General features: G+C 31.7%; 1 protein-coding gene and 1 long non-coding RNA gene across 2 annotated transcripts; both read right to left on the bottom strand.

The window, feature by feature from the left end:
* Positions 1–10,598: 10,598 nt before the first annotated feature.
* On the bottom strand, positions 10,599–13,521 carry LOC132722743 (heat shock 70 kDa protein 12A-like). Its single transcript, XM_060707284.1, has 3 exons — positions 13,179–13,521; positions 12,871–13,006; positions 10,599–12,136 (listed from the first exon to the last, which is right to left on the bottom strand). Exon 3 carries the CDS (start codon positions 12,015–12,017, stop codon positions 11,205–11,207), a length of 813 nt encoding a protein of 270 aa, XP_060563267.1. The 5' UTR covers positions 12,018–12,136; positions 12,871–13,006; positions 13,179–13,521; the 3' UTR covers positions 10,599–11,204.
* A 107-nt stretch (positions 13,522–13,628) lies between these two features.
* LOC132722744 (uncharacterized) lies at positions 13,629–16,593 on the bottom strand. The gene is made up of 4 exons (XR_009624656.1): positions 16,323–16,593; positions 15,409–15,550; positions 14,402–14,557; positions 13,629–13,831 (listed from the first exon to the last, which is right to left on the bottom strand). It is a non-coding gene; the product is annotated as an uncharacterized LOC132722744 (long non-coding RNA).
* Between the last annotated feature and the right edge of the window lie 9,833 nt (positions 16,594–26,426).

Raw genomic sequence — 26,426 nt, forward strand, 5'->3', positions numbered from 1 at the left:
GGCTTCAAGAAGGTGGTTATTTGAGTATAAAAGTAAATCTGTGTATATTTTATCTGGCCCAGGTGCTTTATTTTTTTTAAATGCTGGATAGCTGCTTCTACTTCTTGAATTGTAATAGATCTATTCAGGAAACTTTGGCTTTTCATCTTCTTCTGTAACATGATGTTTACTTTGTTTGATGTTAAACAATTCTTCTTCAATATGTTTCTTGAAATCTTCATCAAAGGTACATTTTTGTAGATGTTTATCACTGAAAAAAGGTCTCTTCTAGCAGTTTTGCCTTTTTTTTCTGTCAAAATCACCTCACCATTACTGTTAACAAGGGGGAGTATAGTATCTACATCTTCTACTTGATAGGATGTTAAACTCTTAAAGTACCTCCATTTCTCTTTTGGAGTATTACACAGATTTATGTTTTCACACAACATATCAGCCATTCATCTTTAGCTTTTTCAATTTCCTCTTCATACTTTTGCTTCACATTCTTTCAACTTTATTAAATTTCTAGGAGTTTGTTTTTGCTTGAAAAACTTTTTTTAAATTTGTTTAGCTCTTTTTTTATAGTTTTGACTTTCTTCGTTGATCCAGGGTTGGTGTACTCTCCTGTTTGCTATATTTGGCAATTTTTTTTTGGGTACAGCTTCAGCCATACAATTATGAAAAATTTCTAGAAAACAGGAGTTATATCTCTTCAGTATTTAAATTTTATTTTTAAGTTGTAAAAATATTCAGAAAATTGCCTCCACTGGCACGGAAGTTGCCGGTTGTTTCTAAATACGGGCTAATATATCCGTACGAATGATTTTCATCGGATAGGCTATTTTGATTAAAACTGCGTTGATTCCAAAATGGAAAGTAGCTGGATTTGTTATTTGAGAAAGGGAATGAACAAATCGTCTGCTAGTCGGCCATTTTATTTCTTCATTTTTATCCCTTAACTTTACCCTTAAAAGTTAAGGGAGCACATGGGGTACCTTAATATTTAAGGGTAAAATCGACCAAAGTTAAGGAATCTTTATCCTAAGGAGTTTTATGAATAGAAACTAAGGAAATTCTTAAAAAGTAAGGAAAATCTTACGTTTTTTAAGGGAAATCTTAGAATCTAAGGGAATTTTTTCCCTAAGAGCTTTATGAATACGGCCCCAGACCTCTCGCTTCCGATACGAGCGCGCAAACCCTCGGCCACGGTGAGTTTATATGTTAACGGCCTGAAGAAAACCATATTTATTCTAAATTAGGGTTTGTAACGACGCTACTGTTGTTTAACACAGATGTAAATAATCATGGAGCTTACTATAAAGCATGTATATCTATAAAGAATAAAACAACATTAGAAATCTTCGAACATGCTTGAAAATTAATGCGCCTGTCATTTGCCCATCTTTACGCAGTGATCTCCCCTGAACTGTTCGGCGTTAGTGTACATATAAAGGGAAGTAACCGCTTCAAAAAAGCGGACTACTTTCGGCATTTGCATTAAAGTCTGAAATTTCGCTACCATTATTGTTTGGTCTGACGACCCAAACAAATAAAAATGATTTAAAGCAATTACAACAAAACATTTGTTTTTGTGTTATTTTGATTTTATTCACTTTAAATAATTTTATGAGTACATTATGTGTTAGGTTACACTGCTGATTAATACATGTATATATGTCTTTAATGACAGTATGTGTTGTAGCCAGAATGAAAATGTTGAATACAATTCAATCATTCTAATGGGAAAAATCAGTCAGACACAAATTTCTGTCTATTGCATTTCTCTACATGATTAGCAATTTTAGACTGAGTTAAAATGATCATAGAAGTTTGTATAATAATTTAGAACATGTTTAATAACTATTCATTGCATTTTCTAACTTACAAGTATGAAAATAAGAGTTCTTATATTGTAGTTAGTAAGACAAGTAGATGTTACTATATAAAGTGCATTCAAATGCCGTCAAAATGTTTATCGTCCGCGACAGAAAATGAACGCTTTACAAAATTAAAATATATAATATACAAAAAGCAATCTTTAGCAATATTATGAAAGGATTGTGATATTAACGCATTGTGCTTCAAGCAATGAAACAAAACAATAATAATGCTACATGTATCCAGTATATATATGATTACTCTTACTCCCAAACAAATTAAACAATAAAAAAGTATATATGTCTGTTATAGTGTTCTGATTTAGTTTGGTTACATTCTAACCAAGAAAATCGACAGATTTTAGCATAATTCCACCTGACTCCTTGTCAACAACTTTAACAACAATCTCGGTCCCTCCAAAAATAAAACTTATTCCAAATTCATGGTTTCTTCCTGAGCTTGTGTCGGAAATAGGCACTGTCAATGTTCCAATATGATTGCATCCATCTTCTGTAGTAAGCTGCGGATTTGTTGAAGAGGATGCATATATACCGAAATCAAGAGCAGTTTGATCATCGTGAACAGGACTGCATATTTCTTCTGGTTGTTCCTCATCCACCTTAACAGACTGCCCTGCTTTTACAAAAATGCTAAAGATATCATAACATCGTATTTCCCCATTATCATCTTTCTCAACCTTTCCTTCAGAATGATTGCAACTATCACTGTACGTATGGGTTGTTTCATACCCATATGTATACTTGCATACCCTTTCATATATTGTTGTCGGTTTGTGCCCGAAGATGACAGCTCCTTTTAAAACTGCTAATACTGCATCATCTGGAACGATTACACTCATATTTCTAAAGGAGGACTTTACTTTCTCTTGCAACATCGGTGATTCGGAAAACCCACCAGCCATGAGGATGGAAGCACAGCCCCTGAACAGCAGGTTTTGTCAGTAAATCTGCAACTTGGCTGATTATTTTGTCAACGGTTGGTTTGAAAATTTCAGCGAAGACTTCAGCAATTAATCCTCAATTTGTCGCCCATAACTTTGATCTTGCTGCGGAATTTTGACCGTAGAAATAATTCTGTGAAGTCAAGTCCGGCCATATCTTTACAAAGTGTTGAAAGGGAAGGTAATACGCGCATCGTCACTTGTTCATCTAGTTTGGTCGGGAATCTTTCGTTTGTCTTTTTCAAATTTACGACAAAGTTCAGTGTAGTCATCCAAATGTTCTGCTTTGAAATTTTGAAATAATCCTGAGGACCTGAAACATGTTTTTTTATTTAAGTGTAGTAGCAAAACGTCCCCCTTATGACATTTCATTATGTAATCTAATACACATTTATTCAAGTGTCATGTCCGAAATATTAAATAGGTCCTACAAAACAAAAAGTATGAAAATGAAATAGAATAGTACCTGTAGCAACTTTGATTTAATTGATTTTATTTTGTGTCAAAAGTATCAATTTATGCATATATTGGAGCAGTAGTCAGTGGTAGGACGCGCGCTTAGGATCGAGAGGTCCCGGGTTCGAACCCCACCAGGGGCACTGATAATTTCTTTGAGCAAGAAATTTACCTTCACTTCACCCAGATGTAAATGGGTACCTGCGACGGAGGTATAATTCCGTTGCGCAAAAGTGTCGGCTGCACTAAGCGGAGTTAAAAGACTCCCCAGGGAGATTAATAGATACCAGTAGCCCGATGACCAGGGGTACTAGCTGTACGGTGAACGGTGAACGTGCGTAAGCATGCAACTTAGACTATAAAATGCAATTACTTTAAATTACTATATTATATAAATACTATAAATCATAACTTTATGAATGTACCTCTAATTTCTTTACGAATGGTAAGTTACAAGATGAATTCTTTGAAGAAATGATTTCTATCTATCAACTTTTTGAGCTTACCAACAATACTTGTAAGGAACGCTTCATATGCTTCGTCTACTTTAGTTCCTCCCCAATCACCTCCGCTTGCTTTATGAAGTTCCTTTAAGTTTCCCTGGTCAGTCACTTCATGTACAGTTATATCAACTGTACCTCCTGTAATAGATCATTGAAATGCATTTAAAGATTAGGAACAAAGTGTTTCGTTCCGATTAGAATTTCTTTCCAAACTGATAATTTATGACAAAAAAATTTTTGGTTAATCTGTAAATTTTTAAGCTTTCAGTGTTCACTTAAAAATTTCTCTGATCCAGAAAAGTATTTTTTCCGTGAAATGGGCCAAAAGATGTAAAAATTTTAAGCTGACACAATAACCAAGGGTCTTTGGTTAATGCTTAGTAGGTTTCCTCCCGGAACTTGCCTTTAAAACGAAAATTTTTTTCCTTTTAAGCAAATATTTTATGGGAAAAAAAGTTCCCAAAGTCTAAAATTTTGGCAAAAAGTGTTTTGTTTTAAAAAAATGTGAAGGTTTTAAATTCCTTGCATAATTAATGGAGATGGGAAGCATTATGTCATGGGGTTTAAAAAAGGGAAGATTAAAAATTTCTAAAATGCTACCTTACTTTTTTTTGAAGAACTTAATTAGACACCTGGGAAGAAAAAGCTGGCTAAAAATACTATTGTAAAATTGTTCAAATTAATCCCCCATAAAAAAATGTACAATCATTTGTATTAAATTTAAAATATCCCCTTTTGTGCTCCTCTTCAAAAATGTTTGTGCATCGTTCCCTTTGCCGGGACGTAAAAACCCCTTTCATCAGAGACATCATATGAGTGTTTTCTTGATTGTTTAAAATATCAAAATCCTTTTAACTTCAATAGTGCAGAAATACCTGTTTCCCGGGAACTTCTTACCAGTCTCATTTCATTGTTTTATGTTTTTTCTGCCCTGTGGGTAAAAGGAATGCATTTTTTTTGCGTTTTAAAAAAATTTTATGTGACAAATTTATGATATTCTTAAAGAAAAAAAAGAAATTGTCAGTAAAAGGCATTTCCCCCAAAAATTCATGATTGGAAAAATGGGCAAAATTTTTAAAATGATCAATTCAAACCACAGGGCATGTGAGTCCCCTTTAAAAAATTAAATTATTCTTGAGAAATTTTAATTTTAGCAGGGAAATAATTTTTAAAGTCAGCGTAAAAATAAAAAATATTCCCTACTGCGCGGGTGTACAAACCCCAATTAAAAAAACTGCAATTTTTTTTAATTTTGTTGTGTAATGCTTCGAGGGTCTTTTCTCCGAAATTTTTATTTTTGTTTAGGTGTTTGGGGTAGGTTTGAAAAGTCCCTTTTTGTTGTTTTTTTCTTTCAAAATTTTCCAAAACCCGATTTATGGGGAGGGAATGTTTTAATTTTTTACCTTTAATTCCTCTCTTTAAAAGATTTGTAATCTTTTAAAGAACCCTTACGTTTTCATTTTTTCAATTTTCCCATTTATTTCGCAAAACTAGGGTTTCTTTTTTCCCCTCAGATTTGACAGTGTGTTGAATGAAAAATAATTTGGTTTTTTGAAATTATTGACGTTGGTTGGACTGATATTTTGTCATGTTTGTGTTTTAACCTTTTTTCGGATAACTTAGCTAACAATTACTAAAGACAATTTCGGTACTTTTGCAAAAATTTTTTGTTTTGGGCAAAAACTTTAAAAAATGCCCTTTTTATGGGCTTATGGAGAAACTTTGTGTTCCTAGTTATTTCAAAACACATATAAATGTACAAGTATTTCTGCCAAGCATAATCAAAGCCAGATAATGACAAATATGTCAAGTACATCGAAAAAACAATACCCAATAAAAAAGAACTACAACAACAACAAAAAACGACCAAAAAACCAACAAACAAACTAAAATGAAACACTACGATTGACATTTAAGGGCGTCCGTGACCGAGTGATAAGGGTCGATGACTTAAAATAAAAAGTCACTTATGGATGTGGGTTAGGTTCCGGCTGAATAATTTAGATTCCTTTATGAGAAGAAACTATCCATCTAGTCCATACTTGAAGGAAATAAGTACACATAGGAGTATAACGCTGTTCAATGTATTAAATTGTTTTAAAATTTCAAAAGTTCTAAAGTTATATAAACGTGTATTAAATTTTACTTACTAAACGATCCGCACTGCTTATGCCCAAAATATCAAGTGGCGCAGTTTAAAAACTTGTGTCTGTACTTGTACGAGATTTTCTTGATATTGAATGACAAAAATAGATTTAACTTCCTTTCTTGGTATTCGACATTGGGCTAGCTGACGACAATTCCAAAAACCTTTTTGGAGGTCCACTAGATCTTTCATGCCAAATTTCTAAGCTCCAGTTGTTATTGTTTCAGTGAAGTTTATTTATAAATCTACTTTAAACATTTAATATATAAAGGCAAACCCATTACCCCCGGGTTAAGGTAATATTTGGTCACAGGAACATTATTAGATTCTCTTCGAAGAGTTGCCTTTTAAGGGCTTTCCTTACATAAAAAAGTATTTTACTATTTTATATATACATTGCTATTGGTTGTTGTTTTAGAAATGAAATGACAAAGAAAAGGAAATGAAGAAAAAGAATAAAATAATAATAAAAAGAATTTGCCACTAACGAGAAGAACTCCGCCTTAAAACCTCACCTCACTCAAAACAGCTTAAGTATTTTGATTGTATAATGAAAACGATGTTACCCAAAATGAATTTGGAACAATAATCTTCCAATAAAAATTGGTCAATTTTTTTTATTACAATCTAGTGTTTTGTTTTCATTCTCTACAACTCATTCCTTTGAATGTTAACACAAAAGTTATTAAAACGATCAATAAGGAAGGGCGGCGTTAAATGGACGCAACCCCCGCACGATCCAGGAACAGAGGACCACCATTAAAGGAGCCCAGCAGGGCACTCAAACAAAAACAGTGCAGGGCAAAATGCAAGGCACGGACAGGGTGTATATTTAATTAATACATAAAGGAACAAATAGAAACCGATTATGAAATGAAAGAAGACGATTAATAAATAGGTCTACAAAAGTAAAGGTTTGAGAAACCTTATTTATTTCTGGCGCAATGTTTTTCTAGAAACAGAGTACATGGATTTAGGGACGAATGTTCGAGTATATATACAACAACTTTACAAACGAAGGTAAAAGCCCCCCCCCCCATATCATAATGTAACTATTAACAGCTAAAGCATTTTGATTCTATCATTACAATGACGTCCCTTACCTATTTAAGTTTAACATAACAAACTGAGCATATTTTCAAACCAAACAAAATGGTTGACTTTTCATTTCATATCACTTTGTTCTCTGCAACTCATTCGCATGAATGTAACAAATAGTCCTCAAAAGTTCTCGAGGGCATTTGCATATTAATTTAAAAGTACGAAATGTTTATTAAAAAACACTACGTTCCGATAGAATAAGATTGTTTGTGGAATGTCTTTCAAGAATCAAGGTCGATGATGTACATTGATTTAGTGATTTTACGATTATATATAGAACCTACTAATAGATGTACATTTCTTATCGGTAAAACGCAACTATTAATTTTGTTTACCTGATATATTCTTTGTCTTAAAGCGGACCACGTTTCGATCGTTAAGTGCCTATAATCATTTGCCCTACATAAATACTTTGTATTAAGTCATACTTGGAAAGGAAGTTAAATCTCGCTTGATTTCTACGAAATCAAAATTGGTTTAGAATCAAAGTTTCATTTAACACAGATTGATGATAAAAAAACGTGAACAAAATAAACACTTTACAAAATTTGAGAAATAAAATGTCTTTACCTCACGTGAAATATCTTGTTTGTGAACATTCGAATATATTTGCCTTGTTTATTGTAATAACACGCCCGTTTAACTCACAACGAGTGAAAAATGTCCATCGGTAAAAATGTTGTGAGCAACTTCCGTTCCTCGTTGTGAGCACCCATCTATGACGTGTGACACGATAAACAAAGTGAGTTTTTCATAATTTTTGAAGATTACAGACATTTATGTAAAATTATCGGAATGCAGTTAGCTAGCGATGTGTTTTCCGAGTATGCACATGTTAAGATATTGCCTGTTGGTGGACAATTTGATGGAAATACCGTGCGACGCAGTCACTCGGGGAACTGGAAAACTGGAGACACTTCACTTTGGACCTAATTTAACATTGAAAAAACGTCGATTCTGGTGACGTTTTGTGCATTCTAACCTAAAACAGATGCCCACAAGTCTTCAGCGTAATTATTTTCTGAAAGTCTTCATAGAAACGAAGATATACCCTTTTTTGCTTTAATCCTCGTTGTGAGCACCATAACCTCGTTGTGAGCAAGACAAGCGCAGTGCGTGTATGGTTTTAATATGTAATTCAGATGGTGAAAAATATAATTTTCAATCTACCAAAGCAATTAAAACGTTTTTGCACAGCAGCATTTCTTTGCAAGACGTTGTGCATACTCCAAAGGGAGGCATATTAGTTTTAAACTGTCCGTCTGTCAGTCCGTCAATCCGTTCGAAAACTTTAACATTGGCCATAACTTGCTTATTAGTAAACGGATTTGATTTATATTTGAACACAACATCCCTTAGCACAAGACCTTCCTACGGACCTGTATTTTTTACCTTGACCCCTGAATGACTTCACCTTGAAGGTCAAATTGTCCAAAAACTTAAAAATTGGTCATAACTTCCTTATTAGTATACGGATTCTACTCATATTTTGACACAACAACCCTTTAGACAAGACCTTCAAACTGGTTTGTATTTTTTTTTACCTTGTACCCTAAATGACCTTCTAGAAAATCCAAAAACTTTAACATTGGTCATAACTTCTTTATTAGTAAGTGGAATTAATTCATATTTGGACACAATGCCCCTTTGGACAAGACCTTCCAACTGACCTATATTTATATCACCTTGACCTTGAATGACCTTCACATTGAAGATCTAATTGTCCAAAAACAAATAATCTATCTGGTCCATAAATCAAAGGACAAAGCACCACTTCGGGGGCATTGTCAACTTACCGTGACAGTTCTTGTTTTACGTACCTTGGTCAGTCTTCAGCTCATGATAAACACATATATGTGTGTATCACACAGATTGTGAAATTGTTGAAATATTCATAAACTTCCCGTGATGTTCAGTCGTGCCACACTAGAGTATACGAAATAAAATACCTGATTTACCTCCAATGATTAGTTCTTCCGTTAATCTGATGACTTGTGAATATGAAGAATAATTTTCAAAAAAAAGAAGAACTACTGCAAAGAAAAACTATTGTACAAAAACGTTTTGATTGCTTTTGGTAGATTGAAAATTGTATTCTCGTCATTTGAATTACATATTAAAACCAGACAAGCACTGCACTTGTCTTGCTCACAACGAGGTTATGGTGCTCACAACGAGGATTAAAGCAAAAAAGGGTATATCTTCGTTTCTATGAAGACTTTCAGAAAATAATTTACGCTGAAGATTTGTGGGCATCTGTTTTAGGTTAAAATGCAAAAAACTTCACCAGAATCGACGATTTTCAGTGTTAAATTAGGTCCAAAGTGAAGTTGTCTCCAGTTTTCCAGCTACCCCGAGTGACTGCGTCGCACGGTATTTCCATCAAATTGTCCACCAACAGGCAATATCTTTACATGTGCATACTCGGAAAACACATCGCTAGCTAACTGCATTTCGATATTTTTACATAAATATCTGTAATCTTCAAAAATTATGAAAAACTCACCTTGTTTATCGTGCCACACGTCATAGATGGGTGCTCACAACGAGGAACGGAAGTTGCTCACAACATTTTTACCGATGGACATTTTTCACTCGTTGTGAGTTAAACGGGCGTGAATAAGCCGTTGCTGGGAGTGATATAGTCGTGATATTTTTCGCATTTTTCATGTACTCACCGAAATATCTCAGCTCACATGGGCTTATTTTTCACTCCTATTGTAACATGTTTTATGCATTCCTGCACATACGCGATATTTACCCCAGTAAACAACCAGAGAGTTTTATCGAAAAGTGACAGTGACAGCTATGGGCCGGAATATTAAATTGATTTTACAATTTACAAGTTAAGATTCTAATGAATTTTTCGTAAACACGACCATTGTAGCAATTTGCATTTTAACCATTCAAGTCTTATAATTAAAACGTAGCTGCCTAGAAACGAATCTACTTTGATTTTATTTTGATTGAAAATAGTCAAATAAACTAGTACTGAATCATGAAAAAAATGAATTGTTAAATACTTTTTATCAACTATTGTCTATGAACTAAATTGATCGCCAATATCATGATCGACGTAACCTATGGTTCTCGGGATGGGAGTCCCAATCCTCTGTCTTACCCAGTAATATATATTTAATTTATCTCTGAGGAACATCTAAATAAAATTAAGGTTTCTATATTTTAAAGATCTTAAGTTTGACAACATTGTAATTAAGTTTATCACGTTAAGAGAAGACACTCCGTAAACATAGTTTGTCGTTAATTGTGGCAATATTTAAAGAACGTGAAAATCTATATTTACAAACAACTCTGTAGGTACCGTCCAAATAAACGAGCCTTAACTACCAATTGAATATTTTCAAAGGTGTTAAATTGCAGATGCCTTTACATGTGAAATTCTAAAAACAACTTCATTTCCAAGAATAACTTTTCTAAAAATATTCGTTGCAAAACAGATAATATGACGTTTTGGAATTTAAGAGTCTTAAACAAATCTTATACACAAATTCAACAAGATGATTTAACTAAAATTCATATAAAGTAAGTACAACAGAAACAATTGTTTTTTGTGTGTTATATTTCTTTTATTCACTATACTTGATTTTATTATAAATAAGTACATATTTTGTGTTAGTTTACACTCCCTATTAATACATGTATAGTAGTCTTTAATGACAGAATATGCTGTACCCCAAATGAAAAAGTTGAATACAATTCAATCATACTAATGGGAATAAATCATTCTAACACGATTTCTAATTGATTGCAGTTCACTATATAATTAGCAATTTAAGACTTAAGATGATTTCAAATGTTTGTTTAATCATTTTATATAATTTGTATTTAACAATTATATTGAGAGCATTTTCTTACTTAGAAGTACGATAATAATAGTTATAGTTAGAACGCCAATAGATGTTGCATTCCAATGCCGTCAAAAAGTTATCCTCCACGATAACATATGAACAAATTAAGGTACATTATACATAAATAGCAATCTTTACCTGTTATATGAAATGCTTGTGATATTAACGTAGTGTGCTTCAAGTGCTTAAAAAATCTAAAATAATGCTTCATGCATTCAGTATATATTATCAAAGAACAGCATTGCCTCATACTAGCAAACAAAACAATAAAAAGTAGTAATGTCAGTGTTCCGATTTATTTTGTTTATATTCTATCCAAGAAAATCGACAGATTTTAACATGATTTCACCGGACTCCTTGTCAACGACTTTTACAACAATCTCGGTCCCTCCAAAAATGAAACTTATTCCAAATTTATGGTTACTTCCAGAGCTTGTGTCAGATATAGGCACCCTTAATTTTCCAATCAGATTGCATCCATCTTCTGTAGTAAGCTGCGGATTTGTTAAAGAGGATGCATACACATCGACACCAATAGCAGTTTGGTCATCGGTAATAGGTGTGCTTATCATTTCTGGTTGTTCTTCATCCATCTTGACAGACTGTCCTGCTTTAACATGAGTTATAAAGAGATCATAACATCTTAAGTCACCATTTTCATCCATTTGAACTCTTCCTATTGGATGGTTGCATCTTTTGCTGTACCTATGAGTTGATCCTTCCCCATATGTATACTTGCATATCCTCTCAGTTATTGTTGTCGGCTCATGACCAAAGATGACAGCTCCTTTTAAAACTGCTGCCTCGTCTGGAAGGATAACTTTCATATTTCTGAAAGAGGACTTTACCTTCTCGTGCAACATTGGTGATTCGGAAAATCCACCAACCATTAGGATGGCAGCACAGCCCTGAACAACAGGTTTGGTCAGCATATATGCAAGATGGCTTATTATTCTGCTAACGGTTGGTTTGAAAAAGTCAGCGAAGACTTCAGCATCAATTCTCAACTTGTCGCCGCCCATAACTTTGATTTTGCTTCGGAATTTTGACTGTAGAAATAATTCTATGAAGTCATATCCTGTCATATCTTTACAGAGTTGAGAAAGGGAAGGTATTACACGCATCGTCACTTTTCCATCTAATTTGGTCGGAGAAATTTGCCGTTTGGCTTTTTCAAAGATACGGCAAAGATCGATGTAGTCATCCAAATGCTCTGTTTTGAATTTTGCAAAAATACTAGGACCTGAAATACATGATTTTTATTTGATGTAGTATCAAATTCCCCCATTGACATTTCATTGTATGTAATACTTATTTTGAGAGTGGCATGTCCGTAATATTGAATAGGTCTTACACAACAAAAATATAGTAGAATAGTACCTGTAACAACTTATTATTTATTTGAGTTTGTATCAAAAACATCAATCCATAAGTATTTTATAAACCAAGTCACAGGGCGAAAAAGTGTGCAGCCTGGCGGGGACTAGACCCCGAGACAATCGGAATACCGTACCGCGGCTCTACCGACTGAGATATCCGGTCTCTTACACATTATTTCCCCTAAATAGTGAACAGTTCTGAAACGTGGCATATTATATTCTACAAATTTTAGTCTACATTATTTTATAAATTCACCTCTATTTTCTGTAGAGATCTTTAATTACAAGATAATTTCTTTTTCAATCAAATATTTGAGTTTACCAACAGAAGTACCTATATGTGAGTGTCATGTCCGAAATGTGAAATACAAACTGTATATAAGTCCTACACCGCAACAAGTACAAAATAAATAGAAAACTAGTAGTACCTGTTTCAAATGTTCAATGGCTTAATTTTGCATCAAAAGTATCTATAAATGCATATTAAATAAATCATATAATGTTCCAATTCCATAAAGGATAATTTTCCGACTGCATGTCTAATTACTGTATGAATGTTTACAAAATAAATATTTGGAGAACTGATTTATGTGCTTACCAACAATATTTGTAAGGAACGCTTCATATGCTTCGTCTACTTTAGTTCCTCCCCCAAGCACCTCCGTTTGGTTGATGAAGTTCCTTCAAGTTTCCCCAGTCATTCACTACATGTACAGTTATGTCAACTGTACCACCTGTAATAGCATTAAAATACATTGCCAGATAAGCAACATGTTTTTCTGATTTGATAGAAAATCCAAATGGTATTTCTTTCCATATTGATTAATTTCATTTACAAAACATATTGTCTTAATCTGGAAATGTGTTAAATGGAAGAGCTTGCAGTAGTGCAATTCACAAGATTACCTCCTGCATCCAAAACAAGAAACTTTGTTCCTGATGAAAACTGGCCCAGCGATGTTTCATCTTTGGATACTGGAAGATGACGACCATACACTGAGGCTGCTTCTGGTTCAAGACATATAGTTAGGTTCCTTTCTGGAACACCCGCCTTTTAAAGCAAAAATATCATTAACCCGTCTGGAGCAAATATTTGAGTAGGAACAATAAAAATATATAATTTTCATTGTCTAGGATAGTGCTAAAATATGTTAATTGTTTAAAAGAAAATGCACAAAGATCTTTAAAGTGCAATAGCATATAACTGATAATGTGAAAGTCAATATATAAACAATTCGTGTTAAAACAAGGTAAGGGTTTTTCAAAGTTTCCAAGTTAAAGTTCCACGCCTAACTTTTAGTATTTAAATGAAAGAAATCTTATTAAGACGCCTTGTACAGATACATACATTCACTCATAAACTGTTTAGCTGCATCGTTCCATATTGCAGGAACAGTAAGAACCCATTGTATATCAGAGACATCGATACGAGAGTCAACATGATTGTTTAGATTATCAAGAACATCCTTCACCAAGTACTCAATAGATAACGAGAAAACCTGTATTGCCGGTAGTTTCTTACCAGTTTCATCTTCAATTGTATCCTGTCTTGTCATACCCTGGTACAGTAAATATGATAAACAATGCACTTTACAAGATTTCAAATTCTCTAATAATTAGTCACAGTCTATTTAATTTGAAAAACATAAAGGAAATTGTCACATAACAGGCATTCCACCAACATTTCATGATGTGAGCAATAAATGGATACACTTTTGTAAAACAAATGATCAAATTACAACGCTATAAACCAGGGTACTTAGTGACAATCACTATGAGAAAGTCTAATTCAAGTTCTATGATAAATGTTTGAGACGTTGAGCACGCCAGCATATATCAAATATGAAACAAGATACATCTATAGGAAAATCCTGTTAATACTATGAAGTTGCCACATGATGTACAGCATCAATCAAACATAATCTGCAATTTTCATCTAATTTGGTTGTGATTATTGCTTCCGAGGCATCACTTTTTCTCCAGAAATTTTCCATATTGTACTGTCTGACTAGCTTAGGGGCTGCGAAGAAGGTTCTGTTAATTTGTTGTCATTTTCTTTTATATATAATGCAGTTACACACCACATTATGGATAGGTAAATATTTCAGTTTATGTTACCTTATACTTACCTCATCTTTAAAAAGCATCATTTTAAATCTTTTAAAGAAAAACCATTGATGTTGATCATTCTCTTCACATATTTCTGCATATTTATCTTCAGCCTCACAACCAAAACAGTCAGTCTGTTGTTTTTCCGTCAGATTTGATCAGAATGCATGTTGGAACTGAAAGCAATATTTTTGTTTGTGCATCAGCAGACATTTCAAAATCATTTGTACAGAGAGATATTTAGTGACCTTGACAATTAAAGTTCGTACAAATTTGTAAAAAACAAACACAGTTTAATTATAGTGATCATTTGATAATGATCGAAACAATTTGTTGCTGATCGATTTGACAAAATAATAACAGATAACTTAATTGTTATTCTAAATTCCTCATAAATAACAATTACAGTTTTTATTTCCAATAAACCCTAACCTCACAGATTAATGCATAACATTTTTACCGTCTTATGGATAAACATGTGTACCTAGTTGTTAAAACCACTTATCAAATGACATCTTCAATTATCTTTGCTAATCAGCAAATCCATACATTGAAGGCAGATAATTACAAATATGTCAACAAGAACACAAAAAAAAATGAAACACTACGATGAACATTTTAAGGGCGTCCGTGACCAAATATTAAAGGTTCTTGACTTCAAATCACTTGCTGCTCATCGCTGTAAGGTAACTATGCCTGAAATAGTTGATAAAGTGGCACATGATGTCTTCCTTCACCAGCAAAGCTTGAAATGTCGACATTTGACCTTTACAGTGTTTGTGCACAAACAAAAATTAATGAATATATAAACAAATACTAAGTACTTAAAACTACTTTTAGATTTTTGTTATAACATCATATTTACAAATGACTGGTTGATATTTGTCTTCACTCATTTACTCTTGGCTTTAATATAAAATCGAGTATAAAATGTTGTTAAAAATAACATCAGCTAATAATGTACACATCCTAGTTCTTAGATTTGTTCAATATTTTTTTGTGTATACTGACAGTAACAGAAGCATACCTTTAAGTGATAAAGTATTTCCCTTAAAGATCTTTGCTGATATTTTGAGGGGATCTCGTTCATACTCATGCCTGTATGAATACGCCCATCCCGAGTAAGTTGTCCCAAAATCAATGGCAAGAACAGCTAACCGATTCATCGCCTGTTGGTACAAAATTAAAAGTTAAATGTATTTTGTTTTTGAGATATAAGTATCGCAAAATATATCCTTTCTATGGCAAGATTGAAAATGAAAAGTGAGTGACTGTAAACATACTGTTTATTTAGTTATTGAAGAATGTCAAGTTCAACTGTCATTAATAGAATTACAATGTCTTAAGACTCTCTTGCATATCTGTCATAATATTGTTACAATATCATAAGAATCTTTCGCTAATCTGTCGTTATAGAATTACAATGTCATAAAACTTTTTCGCATTTCTGTCATAATATTGTTACAATATCATAAGAATCTTTCGCTTATCTGTCGTTATAGAATTACAATGTCATAATACTTTCTCGCAATTCTGTCATAATATTGTTACAATATCATAAGAATCTTTCGCTAATCTGTCGTTATAGAATTACAATGTCATAATACTTTCTCGCAATTCTGTCATAATATTGTTACAATATCATAAGAATCTTTCGCTAATCTGTCGTTATAGAATTACAATGTCATAAAACTTTTTCGCATTTCTGTCATAATAGTGTTACAAAATCATAAGAATCCTTCTTACATTTGTCGTTATAGAATTACAATGTCATAATACTTTCTCGCATATCTGTCACAATTTGTTTACAATTAAAGTAAACAAACCATATACATGAAGGAAATAAGTACACATATGAGGATAACGTTGTTCTATTTAACAAATTGTTTTAAAATTTCAAAAGTTTTACAGTTATATAAACGTATATTGGATTTTACTTACCAAACGATCCGCACTGCTTATGCCCAAAATATCAAGTGGCGCAGTTTAAAAACTTGTGTCTGTACTTGTACGATATTATCTTTATATGGAATGACAAAAGTATACATGTTTTTTACTTCCTTTCTTGGTATTTTAAATTGGGCTTTCAAAGAAGCAATCAAAGTACATTAGTGCAGATAGGCTGACTATTTGTCACTATTTCTTAAAAATCTTACAGAAAAAATGTTAGAATATCTTTGTAGAACAATGCAGTCTGATTATAAAAAATATAAACCAACTGCACAGAATGTTAAAATCATTTGTGAAGTTTGTCGAATTACGGTATTTTAAATGACCTTTGTATGATTTCTTGATTTATTGACATATATAAATTTTAATTTTTCTGTGATATCAAGGTAAATATAAAAATAATATCACTGCTACATAACAACCACTTGTCCGTTTGATTCAAGTTTATGCTTTGTGCGCTCAATCTTTCAGACATTTTGTACTTTCAGTTTCCACAGCAATAATAATAAGACTAGTATAAAAATATACTGTTTACTGTTATATATATAAAGATATATATGAGTTGACTTAATTTAGGTAGTTTTAGTCGAAAAATAAGAATAAACTTAGTTAACACCTACCAACATTAAATTAATATTTGTTAACATTTTAGTTCTTTTTTTAGTTTTGATTTGACCGAAATGCTGTATTCTTACTTATGCCTGCGAGCTGCTTATCCTTGCTATATACCAAGTTTTATTACAATATCTATAATTCCTAAGTCTAGTGATTGTCCTGAAACCATTTTTCTATTTTTAGTAACAGTGACATTTACCTTGACCCTAGAAGGGACATAGGATCTTCATAGATTATGATAAAACGGCTCATATACTGAAGGAAAAACACTATGCTATTGCAAGCTTATTTTTCTCCCCGAAGAATGGTGCATATCCCAAAGAAATCGGTGCAGAAATAAAATACTTACGGCTATTTTCCTTTTCGAATCGAGCAATATTTGTCTTGGAAATGATGCCGAAAATGACGTCCAGGTCACGTGGTATTGCTATACTGTCTAATAATTGTCTGGAAACCATTTATTTATTTCTATTACTTTGACAGCAGGGAGTCGAAAAACAATACTAACCGAGGTTTCCAAATAATTTTATATGTACCAAGTTTGAATACAATACCTCATTCCTAACTCTAGATATCGTCCGGACACCATGAAGGAGACCGACCGACCTACCGGCAAGCCGACTCCTATAACTCCAAAAACTTCGTTTATAGGGGTATATTAAGCTTTTGATAAATAAAATTTAAGGATTTCTAAGGCATAGTGGGGCTTTAACAGTATAATTTAATAATATATTTTAAAAAGAACGGTTGAAATTTGAAAGAGTTAAGTTGAGGAAAAACTATAAGGAAAAATATGTTCTATTGTTCACATAATGCGCACCTCTAAACTGTTTTTGAAAAACTGCAATGAGGATAAACGGTTTAAGGCGTAGTTTGCGGACTATTGTTTATTATTACTCTAAAACAAACCATCTGTTTTGTTTGTTTGATCGTATTACACATAATCTTTAACGCGATATTTTCCTTGATCATATCTCATGGGTAGATATTTTGAAAACAAAACCCCCAACGAACAAAAAATTACCTTGTTAGATATATTGAATAAATCTTGCGAGGTATTTTAAAACCTGAATAGAGATACCTGACGTCATTTGCAGAAGTCATTTGATTGTTTATTGTCCTATTGTAATACATGTAATAATCGGAATTTGAAGTAAATATTGAAAAGACGAAACTAGTTGTATTCAGAAAAGGTGGAATACTTGGAAATAAGGATAAATGGTTTTATAATAATCAAGTAATTGAGGTAGTTTATTCTTTTAACTACATAGGTGTGGTATTACCGAGTTGCGAATCATTCATGAAAGCTACAAAGAAAGAATTGAAACATTTAGCTGTTTTCTGTGATAAAGCTTTAACATTGAAAAAATATATTGACGCATTAATATTGCCCTCTTTATCTGTTCTTTGTTTCTGCTATTTTTTTCATAACTATCATTGTCACTGTTAAATGCAAATTGTACATTTATCATATAGAAGTGTTAAGTTATTTTTGAATATGATATTGTACATATATATTTTTCTGTTTTTATTTATATTTGTATCTTCTAAAATGAAATACTTAGCTGCGTGTCTGTCTGTTTTTCAACACATAACAAAATATAAATTTCAAGATTAAATGTTTTGACAAAAATAATCTTTATAATAAAGTGTAGTTTTATTTTAATTTAGTTTTGGTCTTTTCGTATATTTTTCTGTTTAGTGTTTTTTCTTTATATAAAAGCGTAGAAAGGCAGTACACGTGTTTCATTTATTTTACAGAAATGAATTAAATTGTTTGTTATTGATCATGAATTATAAAATTGAAATAAATGCTAAAATATTTGTTATGTAAAATTATATAATAAGTTATTCCCCTTCATTTGTCATAATCACTATTTCATATTAAAACGGCAGTTTTTTTGTGGATTATATTGATAGGCATTACACGAAACAAAATATATTGTAGATTAATTTGATAATGTTAGGTAAAGGTAGACAAATGTTTGTGTATTATAAATATGTATTCATATGCTGTTTAAGTAATTTTTTTATCTCATTAAACATTCTAACATTTCATAAACCATTATTTTGCAATTATATATGTTCATTGCATGTGTCTTTATGTATTATATGTTTTATTTGTATACGTAATATAGTGATGAGCTTTTATGCTTAAACCAAGAAATAAAATTTCTGTTTGGTTCTGTTCCAGTAATTTGCCATTGTGTAACATTTTGGATACTTTAAAAGTACGGTAACATCAAAATTTAAAAGCTTTTAAGAAATAAGAATTTAAGCATTTTACACGCATAATGGACCTTTAATTTAGTAATTTATATTATTTTCATAACATTAGTTTAATATACGTTTTTATATTTAAAAGGCCCATTTTACCTCATGAATGCTTTTATTTTCATTTTTTGAAAGCTATTTAATTTTAATGTACTCTGATTATAGTTTTTAAATTGTTACCCAATTGGCCAATTACCTCTACCATATTTTTGATTTGCTGCTTTTTGGCAATAAGTATAGTCATATTGAATAACAATTTTGTATGGCGGTCAAAATACTACTTTGTTTAGTTTAAACATATTTATTCTCAGAAAATTTACATAATAATATTTGAAATAACAAAATTTGACAATATTCAAAGAAGAGGATAAGAACGAAAGACTATGTCTTAAAGAATTCTTCTCCTTTCAGTTGTAAAATATTTCGGTGTCGAACTGGTGATGTAAAATTTTTCTGAAAAAAACATAGGTATAATATATATATGGAGTATGAAAAAAGTGCTTCTTTCTTTACATTTTGCTATTTTTATTATTTTACATATACTGCCACTTTTTCAGATAACAAGCATCTTACATTCTGTAAAACACTATCATTAGAAAACACAAATTCGTACTTTCTGATGAAGTAAAATTTAATTTGTTTTTGAAGTATAATAAGCCTTTAAATGCCTGATAGTAACGACCCTTTGATCCACAAACTGAATATGGAGTTTACTCAAAATAAGCCAACGTACGCACCTGTGTACGTCTTTTTCTTAGTGATGCTATGTGAAAGAGAAATGTTGATGGTGAAAATGAACAGAATTGCTTTGACATTGCCGCTTAATGTCACAACCGTCATTTAATGTCACAAAATCTTCTGTCTTTAATGTCGCAACTGTAACGGTAAATGCACGATTTTCTTTCGCCGTTAAATGTCGCAACACTATCATTTAATGTCGCAGAATGTATATTCATAATAAAATTTAGGATTCTTTCATGTGAGGAAGTTATCCAGAAAGCGGAACTCCATATATTTCATATCTCAACTAATATTTAATTACTCCTAGATAGGCTTTTAAAACTCCTTATTAAGATTTTGAAGTTGTAATTAGGTTTATTTCTCCTAATTATAAAAATAACTATTATAATAATTCCTAATTAGTTGTAACTGGGAGTAACAAAGTTGAGGACTTTTATCTTTCCTATTTAGCATAATCAAAGCTTCATTATGCTTAACAGAAGTAACAAAGTCCTACATGTAATTACGCTTTAAAAGAACTCCTAGCTGTTCTTTTAAGAAACTAAGGGAAACAGTTCCGCACCAAATTGTCCTTTTCTAAACATGCGACCACATACATGCATCGAGGACATGTTGTAATTAAAGCGACCGTTGTACACGTACCACAGAGAGAAAGAACTGCAAGGGCAGACATTAAATTTCATTTTTTGATTTTCATTAAAGTTTATTTCATTTATTTTGTAAATATATTACAAAGTAGCAGAAGATGTAAAGCAATCATATTAATTGGTCGGAAAAACCTTGGACGAAGATATATTTTAAAAGTTAAAAAATTTCATACCATGTTGATAAAATATTGAGACATATTCACTTTTGGGAAACTTTTTTTCACTAAATCACTATAAAAAGATCTAAGATCTAACCCAATCCAGTATCTGACACAAAAACCAAAAAAAAACAAAAAAAAAACAACAACAACAACAACAACAAAAAAAACATCAAAAATTTATTATTGTGCTCTTGCCCGTACAAGAGATATTCCTTTCTTTGGGTTGGCTTAAACCTTTACTAAATTTATTATAATTATACACTCTGTCATATGTCATCATCACTTCAATTGAATCAAAATTTGTAACTTAATAATTTGTTATGTTTGATCCATGAAATACAGAAAGGGGGACCCGATCTATTTTTCCATTTACCCAAAGACATTTCGGTACTTCATTTTTGAACCCGAATTATTTTCATAAAGTTTTACCACATCAATAAAGTAACGCATTGATTTAGCATTAAGTTAAAAATGGCCGTATTATCGTCTGCATTTAATGACATTTTACACCCATATGAACCACCAGGAACGGTTATACACATGTACCTTTAATACTGCTATCATTTTGTACTTTTATGGTAAAGGGCTAGATACAAAGAACATACAAAACTGGAGATAAATGGCACCATTGTCTTATGGATCGATGTAATTTAAATGGAGAGGAATTGTGATTATTTACTATTACAGAAGATTCAATATCTTTGTATAAAGTACGAATCCAATTAATTATTTTATCACTTAAACCAATTATAGCTTATAAGGTTTTGAACATATAATCCCAAGATACAACATTTTCTTTGTCCAGGTTTATTAAACAAGCTGGCAATTGCTCAGTTCACCACATGTTAAATAATTGAACAAATATATCAGCAAATAAATGAAGTCATGTTAAATAAATTGAAGACGATACGCTATCACAACCTGGAGAATGTGTATGATCCATTAATTTAAAACTTTTATTTATTTCATCTTTTATATAAGTAAAAGTTCTAGACAGAAAACTGTTATCTTTCGTACTTACATTTCGTCTCAATTCATCTACAAACTTGCTAAACATTGCTACAAGCGTCCTATCAGATCTCTCGACCATGCCGTGAGATTTCGGGTAAGTTGTAGTTATAGTTCTTGATAATTTGATTCTAACATATGACACATTTCTTTAAATAAATTACTCACAAATTGTTTACCTTGGTCAAAGTGAATTGAATCAAGTATTTCAAATCTAGCTATAACTTCCTCGACCAACACTTTAGCCACAATTGCAGTTTCATATTTCAATGGAAAGCACTCATTTAGTAAAATAATTTCAAATTACAAAAATGTATCTGTTATCTCTATCTGTGTTATGTTTTATTTTATATTCTGGCCGCTTTTCGTTTATTAACCACGTGTTAACTTCTAATAATATATTTATGTCTTGTTTTTGGTACGTTTTGATATTAATATGTTCATCATGTTCATTTTGAAATAATGTCACGTATATTGTCTTCAGATACTGACCCTTTATTTGACATATTTGTTCGACCACATTGTTTACAAGCTATACGAATTACAGCATCCGCATTACAGTGCTGCTTACCTGGCTAATGTTTTATTTGCATGAACAAGGAGATAATATTTCTATCCAACGCGCAACTTGCCCTTCTGGGTTTTAAAAAATGACTTTCAGTTATGTGTTCTAAAAAAATATATATATTAAACTTGAAAACTTTTGTTTGTGTGTTCGGTTTCTTTTTGTGAAATTAGATGTTGCTTGAAAGAGACTAATCGAGCTGTTGACAAATGTTAAAAGAAGCGCCATTTTCCGGACTCCTTTATGATGACGTTTTCGAATAAATAAACGACGTTGCAATTACAAACCGTTGAAACTAATCCAATGTTTAAGTGACGTGAAATTTAAGCATGTCTTTTTTTCGGGTATTTTTTCAACTTCCGGCAAGATCCATGTTTGTATTAGGCACTTTGGTGTTTTATAATGTTTTAATGTACACTGCGTAGCTTGTTATTTAAGCTGCGCCTCTTGCGTTTCCAGAATTCTTTAATGCGGACTTAGACATAAGTGGATGACATTTAATCAATAACATTTTGCAAAAAAAAAAAAAAAAAAAATAAATAAATAAATAAATAAAAATATAATGAAATGTTACGCATGTATTAAATGTATGCAAACAACATGAAATTTAACAAATGTTTAAAGACAATACATCAAGTTTTACATTTCAACATTTCATATTCCTATTACCATGATATATCTGTCAGATAAGCATATAGATGATATTATGATATTGTAAGAGGGAAGAGATACCAGTCCTGTAAGGAAATATGTTTTTAAAATATGAGGTTATCGTATCCGCTTTATCCAAAAATGTCAAAGTATTTCAATATTTGTCTGCATTGATATGTTTTAATCTAGACGACAAGACAAAGATAAAATTCCTACCTTTGTATTTTGTATTGATTCATCGCATGGGTTAAAGGTGTGACGCGGTCACAGAAATACCCGAGTTAAACATTGTTTTAAAAGACAAAAATGCAACTTTAAATATCATTTGTAAAAGGAAACGGGTAGGCAGAATATTTAAGTAAAAAAGAACGAGTAAAACAATTAAGTAAATATAAAATTTAATATATTTGAAACAATGAAAGAAAATTCTAGAGTTATAATTTATAAAGGGCTACTCCCGTCCTTCCACTTGATAAGTGTTGTTCTTCAAACACCCGTCCGCATTAGCTTTATGTGTATAACAATATCAAGGGGCAGGACGTGAAGTGGTTGCACACTTGGTTCAAGCGAGCGAATTGGTTGCAAACTTGACAAAATGGCGAACACGGCGTGATTTTTTGAAACGGGTGAACGAATTTTTGCCAGGCAAGTGGGTTTCTTTGTTATTTTGAAGTTCATTAGTATGTCTATTCCATAAGGCAATATATATGCCACACTCGGTTAAAGGTTTCAGCATCCTAGATTCTGTTTTGACGAAGTTATTGAAGATATAAACTGATCATGTAGATATTTTTTAATTTGACATGTGACTGTTCTGGTCGATTTTTCTCCTAATTTATTCGAATTTGTAAGTTTTGAACTGCATTTAACAATAACAAAATATGTTTCTGTCAATGCTGTACAAATGGTTTAGTTTGCAAGTCCGAAGATAACGTTCAATACACAAAAATATCTTGTTCAAGCACATTTTGGTTGCAGACTTATACTTCAAGCCTTTTGGGTTGCAAACTTTTGTGTCAATAATGTGGCATGCATATTTTAGCGAGGATAGTAATCATTTTTTTTTAAATAATTAGCAATATTAAGGCAATTATACCTGTTCATCTATTAAGAAATATATATACAAATTGTGCATGCGTGTAGATATATCCTAACACAGGGTCTTTCAAATAGATATAAAACGCAATATGCTAAACTGAAGTTCAGTTGTGTTTATCTTCATCATTTTTTCTCCTCGATATACTTCTTTTTTTTTTACAAAGTCTTAGGACTTTTTTATATCTTGGCATGACTTACTGTAAAGGAAAAGAAGAAAAAATAGCAACAAACAGCTTTCATTATTGTTCCTTTTTTGAGATTTGAAATAAATTTGATTGTATAGTAGGTAAAAACTATATTAACATTGACACAAGGGCATTATTCACATGTTTCTTTAAATTGTTCCTTATTATTGACCAATTGAAACATCTTCCAAATTCCCTAACTCGAACAATGACTTCAAGTAGTGTTGTCACGTATCAGTCAATGTAAATAACCAATCGTATATCATTTATATTATGATCTAATAATCAAAATCACCTTTAGAATACCAATTGACATAAATGATATGTACATCAAATCCGAAATATTGTAAACAAGCAAGTCATTTTAACTTTTGGTTTGTAAAAAAAATTTTAATTAAGTACATTTACATACTTTATGTCGAAAGCAACTGCTGATCTTTACATACGAAATAAACAAATTAACATTTCTTGTGGTTTTGATAAACTTTGGAAATTTTACCGAGTAACATCGTATGTGTGCACATGTCCTTATGTTTATGATGAAAATGATTCACTTACATACAACAGTACTCTCACATACGTTTGTTTTGTATGTAGTTTTCATTTGCATTTTACATATGATGACATATTTTAGAATTGATGTATCAATAAATATTTTTCTATATGCTATTCTTTTACTGATGATTATAGTATTGAATTGAGAACCATGTAATTTGAAACATAAATTGCATAATTGTTGTAAAAGAAGAAAGTATAAATAACATTTATGACAAAAACAAGTAACAGTACATAAATGTCAATAATTGCCATTGAAAATAGGTTAATAAATATAACCTTCTACACTCCTTTTGCAAAGATTTATTATGGAATTCAATAGAATAAGAATAAGTTTGCAACCAAAAATGCTTGAAGTATAAGTCTGCAACCAAAATGTGCTTGAACATGATATTTTTGTGTATTGAACGTTATCTTCGGACTTTCGAACTAAATCATTTGTACAGCATTGACAGTAACATAGTTTGTTATTGTTAAATGCAGTTCGAAACTTACAAATTCGAATAAAATAGGAGAAAAACCGACCGGAACAGTCACATGTCAAATTAAAAAATATCTACATGATCAGTTTATATCTTCAATAACTTCGTCAAAACAGAATCTAGGATGCTGAAACCTTTAACCGAGTGTGGCATATATATTGCCTTATGGAATAGACATACTAATGAACTTCAAAATAACAAAGAAACCCACTTGCCTGGCAAAAATTCGTTCACCCGTTTCAAAAAATCACGCCGTGTTCACCATTTTGTCAAGTTTGCAACCAATTCGCTCGCTTGAACCAAGTGTGCAACCACTTCACGTCCTGCCCCTTGAATATGACCAATATGCCATTTAAGCACGAAAATAAAGCATGTGATTATATGAATGTTAAACTAAAATGAACATTACCACTAACGCACACCTTTGTAGAATAGTGTTTTTAGTTATTGAGAACAAATTTTTTAAGGTAGTATACCCCTAATGCATTACCTTCACTTTTAAGAGTATTCAAATAGTCTAGAATCACTGTCGATTGCATGAAAACCGAAAGACGTGCGTTCAAACACTAGAAGGTGCAGCTTTTTTTTCTTTTTTTTTTTAAAATATTATTTACGTATCCGTTAAGGAAATAAAGAACTGTTTGATTTTAATTATATAATTATTGCAGGTATTTCTATTTGCTAAATAATGCCAAATTTAATACCAAATATGATACCAGATATTTTCAATGTTTAATAGAATAAAAACTACACCGTAAAAGTATATTATATTTTTGCAAGATCAACCAATATGAAGAAAATTTAGGCAAACATTGAAAACAGTCCCTCATTTTGGTAAAATTTAGGGATATTTTGAATAAGGCATTTATACTTCGGCAAATGGTCAAATAAGTATTTAAAGTGGGTGGGGAAGGGAATAAATGTAAAATTTATTTAAACTTCCTACTTTCGGTTTTGCAGCGGCACGGGCTACCTCTCTTCATTTGAATATTTATATCACAGGTACCCTCTCATTTTTTAACACATAAGTACCCTCAAGGCATGACATATGCTTTTATTTGCGTTTTTCGTTAAGTATGTAATATTTGCATAAAAGTAAAAAATAATACATAC

The sequence above is a fragment of the Ruditapes philippinarum genome, unplaced genomic scaffold, assembly GCF_026571515.1.
Source record: "Ruditapes philippinarum isolate M1 unplaced genomic scaffold, ASM2657151v2 ctg10610_1_1_1_1, whole genome shotgun sequence".
Taxonomy (NCBI): Eukaryota; Metazoa; Mollusca; class Bivalvia; order Venerida; family Veneridae; genus Ruditapes; species Ruditapes philippinarum.

Bases quoted from the DNA above. Each gene is read 5' to 3' on its own strand.
- LOC132722743 (XM_060707284.1), bottom strand. From the start codon at position 12,017: ATGCGTGTAATACCTTCCCTTTCTCAACTCTGTAAAGATATGACAGGA.